Here is an 8822-nt window from a genome sequence, read left to right as displayed (position 1 = left end):
CCATAAAAAAATAAAAAATATATATAAACCGCTAATTAATTAAGTTAATTAACTAAAACCTAATTAGACACTAACTGTTGGGGCCCACCCACTAATTAACCTATTTAGTTAGTCTAAACTCCCTATTATTGCCCCTGACAATGACATGTGGGTCCCACTGGACCCACCTGTCTGGTTTGACTGGTCAACCGAACAGTTGACCTGCTGACATCACTCTGATGTCATGCCTGCATCATCATTCACTGTTCTGGATAATGTTGGATTTAAATAATTAATTAAATTCCAGAAGTTAATAAAATCTTTAGAAAATCATATCTTTTAATCCGTAACTAGGATTAAAATACTTTCTACATGAAAGTTGCTCAGAACGACGAGACGAATTTGGATATGCAGCCCGTTTGTCCACCACACATCCCTAGCATAGTGAACACACAACTTTTCCTCTCCGGTTCGTTTGTCCGAAAACGCAAAACACCGGGAATACTTTCCCGGATGCTTTCCCCCTTCACCGGTACCACCTCGTACCGCGTTAGGGCACACCTAGCATCACGCTTTGTCATGTCATGCATCGTCATGCATTTGTTTGCATTATATTTATTGTTTCTTCCCCTCTTCTCTCGCTAGACACCGAGACCGACGCCGCTGCTACCCAGTACGACCACGGTGTTGACGACCCCTCTCTCTTGCCAGAGCAACCAGGCAAGCCCCTCCCCCTTGATCACCAGATATCGCCTACTCTCCTCTATACTGCTTGCATTAGAGTAGTGTAGCATGTTACTGCTTTTCGTTAATCCTATCCTGATGCATAGCCTGTCCTTGCTACTACTGTTGTTACCTTTACCTGCAATCCTAATACTTAGTATAGGATGCTAGTTTATCATCAGTGACCATACTTTCTTGTCTGTCTGCCATGCTATACTATCGGGCCATGATCACTTGGGAGGTGGTCACGGGTATATACTTTATACATAATATATGATACTTGTGGTGACTAAAGACGGGTCGGCTTGTAGGAGTACCCGCGAGTGATTCACGGATTGGGTCCGAAAGGACGTTTGTCCCGACGGCCCTCTGAGTGGATCTTTGTGGCGGAGCGACAGGGTAGGTTGAGACCACCTAGGAGAGAGGTGGGCCTGGCCCTGGTCGGCGTTCGCGGTTATTTCAAGATAACACATTTAACGAGATCTTGGTATTTGATCTGAGTCTGGCTACTGGCCTATACGCACTAACCATCTATGCGGGGACAGTTATGGGCACTCGACGTCGTGGTATCAGCCGAAGCCTTTGTGACGTCAGCAACTGAGCGGCGCGCGTCGGGTTGGACTGGAACGCCTACTCTTGTATAAGGGAGGCTAGGTCTGCTCACCGGCCGCGTACGCAACATGCAGGTGTGCAATGGGCGATGGGCCCAGACCCCTACGCCATAGGATTTAGACCGGCGTGCTGACCTCTCTGTTGTGCCTAGGTAGGGCTGCGACGTGTTGATCTTCCGAGGCCGGGCATGACCCAGAAAAGTGTGTCCGGCCAAATGGGATCGAGCGTGTTGGGTTATGTGGTGCACCCCTGCAGGGAAGTTAATCTATTCGAATAGCCGTGATCTTCGGTAACAGGACGACTTGGAGTTGTACCTTGACCTTATGATAACTAGAACCGGATACTTAATAAAACACACCCTTCCAAGTGCCAGGTACAACCGGTGATCGCTTTCTCACAGGGCGACGAAGGGAGGATCATCGGTTAGGATTATGCTACACGATGCTACTTGGTGAACTTACCATCTACTCTCTTCTCCTGGTGCAAGATGGAGGTTACCAGAAGCGTAGTCTTCGACAGGACTAGTTATCCCCCTCTTATTCCAGTTTTCTGCAGTTCAGTCCACATATGATACCCTTATTCCATTTGATACCAATGCATACATATGTAGTGTAGCTCCTTGTTTGCGAGTACTTTGGATGAGTACTCACGGTTGCTTTGCTCCCTCTTTTCCCCCTTTCGATACTCGATTGATGTGACTAGATGTTGGAGCCCAGGAGCCAGACGCCACCGTAGACGACGACTACTACTACCCGGGAGGTGCCTACTACTACGTGCAGCCTGCTGACGACGATCAGGAGTAGTTTAGGAGGATCCCAGGCAGGAGGCCTGCGCCTCTTTCGATCTGTATCCCAGTTTGTGCTAGCCTTCTTAAGGCAAACTTGTTTAACTGATGTCTGTACTCAGATATTGTTGCTTCCGTTGACTCGTCTATGATCGAGCTCTTGTATTCGAGCCCTCGAGGCCCTTGGCTTGTAATATGATGCTTGTATGACTTATTTTATTGTAGAGTTGTGTTGTGATATCTTCCCGTGAGTCCCTGATCTTGATCGTACACGTTTGCGTGTATGATTAGTGTATGATTGAATCAGGGGTGTCACAGCCGTCAGTCAGCTCACCCCTACCACCTTCTCCACGGACAACATCCCACAAACGATCACTTGCGCGTGTTCGGTAGCCTCTGTTTCTCACCATGTAGCACACTAACTAGCCCCTAGGTCCGCACCTTGCGTCCTTCTTGGCTATCCCCTAGAGCACAATGGGTACTTGCTTCTTTTCATTAGATTCCAGAACTGGTGTTGGGTACAATGGCGGAGACAGGGAGGCAGCAGGGGCCCTGGCCCCCCCCTAATGTCACTGGTTTAGGCCTGATACTAGTGTAAACATTGACTTTTTTGCTGTTAAAACAATGCATTTTAATGATCTGGCCCTCCCAAACAAGGTTTAGCAACGTTTGGCCCTCCCAATTTGTTTTTCCTGGCTCCGCCACTGGTTGGGTATGAGCCTTACTTCAAGGAAACTTCAGAGGAGCATGCCTATCACCAAGCTAAAGGTCTTCCAGGCAAGGATGATGATTATCTTGGATACTTGTACACTAGATTTACTTGCAATAGTTGATGTGATGCTTTCGTGATTACTTTATTACCTATCTACTGTCAAAGCCTTTATTATGCCATGATAAAGCCATAACTCCACCTCCTAGCGAACCATGATACATGCTGCTACGTTATTTTGTATGATGTCATTTCAGCTCTTATATCATGCTTACTTGGGTTATGTTTATGTTAGCATGGGACACATATACATGATAAGCTCTTGGAGGTAATTAATTGGTAGGCCAATGACAACGGTTGGAGGACGGGCATTTAGGCCTTGGTGTTTTGTTCTAGTCGAACCCCATGAATGAATGCACTAACCACTCGTGGGAGGTTTTATCAGGCCATCCTCATCCTTTTCCTTGATAACACACTATGTCCAGACTAGAACCTGGTTTTCTTGGTTTGGTTCTTCCGCATGCAGTTAGTGAGGGGAACATCACCTATAGGTGGACTGCATGCAAGTTGATCAAGGGGCTAGTCTGGTCATGAGCTAGTCACCAACCTCTCACCACGGTTAGGACTGGATCAGGGTCATGGCCGGACTTACGATCTGGCGGGTGGCCATGATCTTGTTTGTTATGTACGAAAACGAGTTGAGTCGTTATAGATCTTTTGGCTCTAGTCCATCAAATGGGCGCCTGCAATGGGCAGAATCTAGTTGGGAAGAGTGAACGTGTATGGATACCTATAATGGGTCAATGGTGCCACCCTGCAGGGTAAAATCTTTTCGAAAAGTTGTGTCCACGGTTATGGACGACTTGGAGCTTGGTAACAATTCGTATAACAACTTCAACCTAATAATTAAAACTTGACAACATGTGAGTGCCTTGACTTTCTATTCTTCGTGGGGTTACACGAAAGGGAGGACACGGTAGTGTTAGCATGTGAATATGATGAATAGGTTGCTATTATGTTGAAAATAGGATGAATAGTACACGAGCTACCGATGTTTGGATTACGCTGCTCATCTTATATCTGTTTAGGCGTAAGTTGGTAGTCGATTCTTAGTGCTTGCAGCTTCATCACATATCCAATCCGTACCCAAATGTATTGTTAGTGCTATAGTACAGTTGGTAATGAGAGTTGTTGAGTACCCGCGTACTCACCCTGGCCACAAAAACAACAAATTGCAGGATGTTCTACAACTGAGATTTTCAGGTTGCTATTATGTTGAGTTCGATGACGATGACAAGTAGAATAGTGCATATATAATATGAACTCATATGTTTCGACAGTATTATATGTGCTTCTATTGAACATATGTTTTCTAACCGCCCTACTAATTGTTTGTTCAAAATGGCCACGCTTTTGCAGCAATGAAAGCCACTTGCTAAGGTTGTGGATGTTGACGCCATATCTATGATAATTTCAAGATCCGCGCCTTTGCCAGCCTTTGGCACCGCCTTTGGCATATCTTGATTGTATTTTACTGTTCTCATGGGTGGCCTACTAGCCTGTTCACTCGACAATGTTTTTATCTGTACTTGGCCAATGCACCGATTTATCATGTTGCTACATACTCCCTCCGTCTAAAAATATTTGTCGGAGAAATGGATGTATCATCTAACTATCATTTGTTGAACGACTTGTCGTTATACCCCCGCAACCTTCGATCCATCTATCTTAACATCGTTCTACTTCAGAACTGAATCCAGTGACTTTACCACTCGCTTTTGATTCCAATGGATATCAATTAGATGGATGGAGTCTTTCTTATTGATGTGGGCAAGGCAGGCAGCTCCTCTCGAATAGGTTGATCGGTGTCTTTCAAAAAAAGAAAATAAAGTTTCTTACTCCCTTTTTCTGCATGGTAAGTTTCTTACTCCCTCCAAAACATGTTATTTGACGCTGGTCTAGCACAAAGTTGTAGAAGATCAACGTCAATTAATATGAATCGAAGATCTACGTCAATTAAAATGAATCAAAGAGAGAATAGTAGAATGGACTACTGACTGAGATTTCTGTGACCGCATGTGCGGCGTCGTGGCGTGTTGACCAATCAAATGTTCGACGGGGAAAAAAGACGTTCGGGTCAGAGTTTCCCGCAGCTCTTTGCGTCGGATACACGATCCACGACAGTGGTGAGTCGGCGAAGCTTATGGAGGCGCGTTGGTCGCGTACGTACTAGCAGCGTGGTTGAACAAGAGCCCTGTGCTCTTCCACTACATTGGCAGCAGCTGATAAAGATCTCCATCAAAGGAGGGACTAGCTGTATAGGAGGTCAATTTCAAAAAACAAACTGTATAGGAAGTCGTTGGTTTATACGGTGTTTTTGGACGGACTAGGTAACAAAGTTCAACGTGATGTAACGCCACAGTTGACTAGCATGATGGGTGTGCTTGGTTTGTAGTATGTAGTTTGTCATATCTCCCCGGTAATATTCCGGAATCAGGCAGCTATACTATGCAAAATGCTGAAGGCTTGCAGCGTCTAGCTAAACTGCTTGGAGTTTAGATCCTGCCGGCTAATTAACATCTCCGACCTTTGATGCATCCGAAATAGGGATGGCACCCGTTGGAGTAGGGTACGGGTTGGAGCCACGCATACCCTTACCCGTCTCAGTTGAGCTTAATTACCCATCATCTGTACCCATATTCGTCAATAGATACGATTTTTTTTTTCTACCCATCACCCGACAGGGTAAACGGGTACCATGGGTAAAAATACCCATGTTTGCAAACCATTAATTTGATCATACATAGTCATAAACATCAACATATAATCATAATATGTAAACAACAACACATTCTATAAACAACAACACATCCTCATAAATAGCAACACCTCAAAACAACAACACAAACTCATAAACAATAACACATAGTCACACATTTTAATTTCAAACCCACAACATAATGTGTAGGTAATTTGTCCGTGCTATTCAGATTTTATACGGGTATATGGGTATGAGGGTATGAGTTATATGATCCCTTACCTATACCCGCTCTACCCGATGGGTACGAGATATCTCTCTGTTTATATACCCATGAGTAATTTTTTGTCCCATACACTTACCCTATTAGGGTTTTTAACCACCGGATACGTGGGTAATGGGTGCCTATTGCCGTCCCTAATCCAAACTGCTAGCAACCATGTGTTTCTGTAGATCCTGAATTGCGATCATGGTTTTCTTTTGAGCGACTCTTAGTTTAATTACCGACCATTTAATGAACACGGACTATCCGATCCCGAGCTCAAACGCTCCATGATGAACAGTAAAATCACAAATAAAAAAGGAAACAAAATAAAAACACATTGTGAGAATTTTTGACAAATGTTTTGTGTGCTCGAAACATTTATTCTGAAATGACATTCATGGAAGTCGTGGCAAGAAAAAAATGCTTCAAAAATATTGTTTTTGAAGCATTTTGTAGTGTTTTTTAAAATGCCATGACTTTTGCTAATGTCATTAAAAAAATCCAAACACACAATACATTTGTCAAAGTTTGTCACAATACAATTTTACAATTTTTTTGAATATTTATTATTATTATTTTTGGATTTTTCATCCTGAGATCATTTGAGCTCGGAAGCAGAAAAGGACTTTTGCCAAATAATTTTCTTTGGTGTAGTGGGCTCAACTCCCAGATGGCAGATGCAATGACACGCCATGTGAGCCATGAGTGATAGACGACATAAAACACAAGGTCTATATTTTTGCAGCGCCCAAGCATCTAGAATTTTGTTGTCATGCGCGTCGATGACCTGGCTAAAAAAGACAAGAGCCCATGCAAAAAAACAAAGGGCAAGAGTGAGGCTTTTTTTTTATCCTAATAGTTGACGAACGTTTGTTAGGAGAGGTTGGCATTTGCAAACGTTTTCGATGGCAGTTTTAATTATCGACATTTTCTTTAGAAGAGCATAGCAATTTTTGGTATAGAAGGTAATTTTTCACAAGAAAATGCCATCACTTGATCACGATCCAATGGCTGTGAGGGCCTTCGCTGGGACCCCCTAAAAACCAGACGTTCGCCTGATAACAGCTTAACGATTTGGGGCTGGAAAGTTTCCTAGGAACCGGGGTTAGGTAACTTCTTACGAAAGCAGCATGACGTGCCTAATTCTGATATTCCGGGAACTTGCGTGATTTAATATGAAACAAAATTCCTCTACTTATCACTCTTGACGCGCAAGGTTGACTTGCCGTGCATAGTCTCTCGCTAGCACTATCACTTCAGCCTTGAAATACCGGGAGTAGATCAGTACTGGCATGAGGCATGACCGAGTACTGGGGAAGTAATAAGCAGTAGGTAAGAGAACAACACTAGCTCGATGGCCATAGCCTCAGCGGCGGCAGTGCTCGTGTTAGCGATCGCGGCCGCGGCCACGGCAGAGACTCCAGCGCCGCCGATAGGGCTGGCCGGCTGCGCCACCAGCTGCGGGGACGTGAGCGTGCCGTACCCCTTCGGCTTCGGGCCGCCGCGCTGCCACTGGCCGGGGCTCAACCTCACCTGCGACACGAGCGGCCCGCAGCCCCCGAGGCTGCTCCTCGGCGACGGCGCGCTCCGGGTCGCCGCCATCTCCCTCCGGAACGCCACCGTCCGCGTGGTACGCGCGGGCTCCATCGTCGACAGCGCCAGCGTCACCTCCGACCGCAACGTCTCCTTCGGCGGCGGCTTCGTGGACGCCGGGTACATGCTGTCCAACGGCAACGAGCTCGTGCTCTCCGGCTGCAACCTGCTGGCGACGCTGGTGGAGGACCTCGGCGTGGGGCCGGGAAGATCGGGCATCATCAGCGGCTGCGCCTCCTTCTGCTCCTTCCGCAACAAGAAGGTGGACAGCGTCGGCCAGCTGGCCGGCAAGTACTGCTCCGGCATGGCGTGCTGCCAGGCGCCCATCAACTACCACAGCTCGCCCACCGGGGTGCACCTCCGGTGGCTGGACGCCGGGAACCACAGCGAGGCGCTGACGTTCCTGCCCACCTACGTGTTCGTGGCGGAGGAGGGGTGGTTCGACCGGAGGCCGCTGGCCGACGAGCTGCTCAGCGTGAAGCAGAGCCCGTCGGAGGCGGCGCTGGAGGTTCCCTTCGTCCTCCTGTGGGGCGTCAAGCAGGGGCTCCCACCGCTGCCGACCTTGACGGCCAACACGTCCACCGCTTGCTCCGACGACGCGCACCGCAGGCTCTGCAAGAGCGACCACAGCGTGTGCGCAGTCGGAAACCTTGGCTATACGTGCCAGTGTCATGGCGGCTACGACGGGAACCCCTACCTCACCCATGGGTGCCAAGGTTAGTCTGTAGCTGCGTGCACATCACCTATAATTTCTAAACATTTTGGATTCAACGTCTACCTCGTACAATAGGCCGCAATTCATGGAACGCGCATGTGCCTCGCAGGAAAATGAACCAGGGACAGTTCACCTACCACCTCGTTGCGTAAAATAAGACTATATTCTGTTGACCTTAATTTTCTCTATCTATACTTATATCAGTAGATTAGTAGATAGTACTCCCTCTGATTCATATTACACTTCTTAAATATAAGACCATTTTAGAGATTTCAGTAAGGACTATATACAGATGTATATAGACATATTTTAGAGTGTAGATTTACTCATTTTGCTTTGTATGTAGTCTGCATTAAAATCTCTAAAAGACTTATATTTGGGAACGGAGTTATTTGTCTTAGTTGTCTAGATAAAGATGTATCTAGACACGAGTACGAGTACGTTCTATTGGCAGTTGGATAGTTATCGGTCGGAATGACAAGTTTATCCAGCCAGAGGTAGTGGAAACCATCTCAAATGGGTTTAAATAAAACAGTACTAATAATATATGAGATTCTCTATTACAGTAATAACAAGTTTATGACAGCTAAAATAACAATTTTAACAGAATCAAGCGTGTGGTGGTGCCAAAAATGATACATGCACAGGCCTTTTACTGAGTGTTATGGGCCTTTCCTTAAATTC

General features: G+C 46.0%; 1 protein-coding gene across 1 annotated transcript in view; it reads left to right on the top strand.

Moving 5' to 3' along the window:
• Positions 1-7184: 7184 nt before the first annotated feature.
• LOC119354787 (wall-associated receptor kinase 2-like) overlaps positions 7185-8822 on the top strand; it is an 8473-nt gene continuing 6835 nt past the window's right edge. Inside the window, exon 1 of the mRNA XM_037621533.1 lies at positions 7185-8139. Within this exon, the coding sequence (XP_037477430.1) occupies positions 7185-8139 (955 nt within the window). The remainder of the gene's footprint in view (positions 8140-8822) is intronic.

Source organism: Triticum dicoccoides, chromosome 1A (assembly GCF_002162155.2).
Source record: "Triticum dicoccoides isolate Atlit2015 ecotype Zavitan chromosome 1A, WEW_v2.0, whole genome shotgun sequence".
Lineage (NCBI taxonomy): Eukaryota > Viridiplantae > Streptophyta > Magnoliopsida > Poales > Poaceae > Triticum > Triticum dicoccoides.
This window is presented reverse-complemented; position numbering and strand designations above follow the sequence as displayed.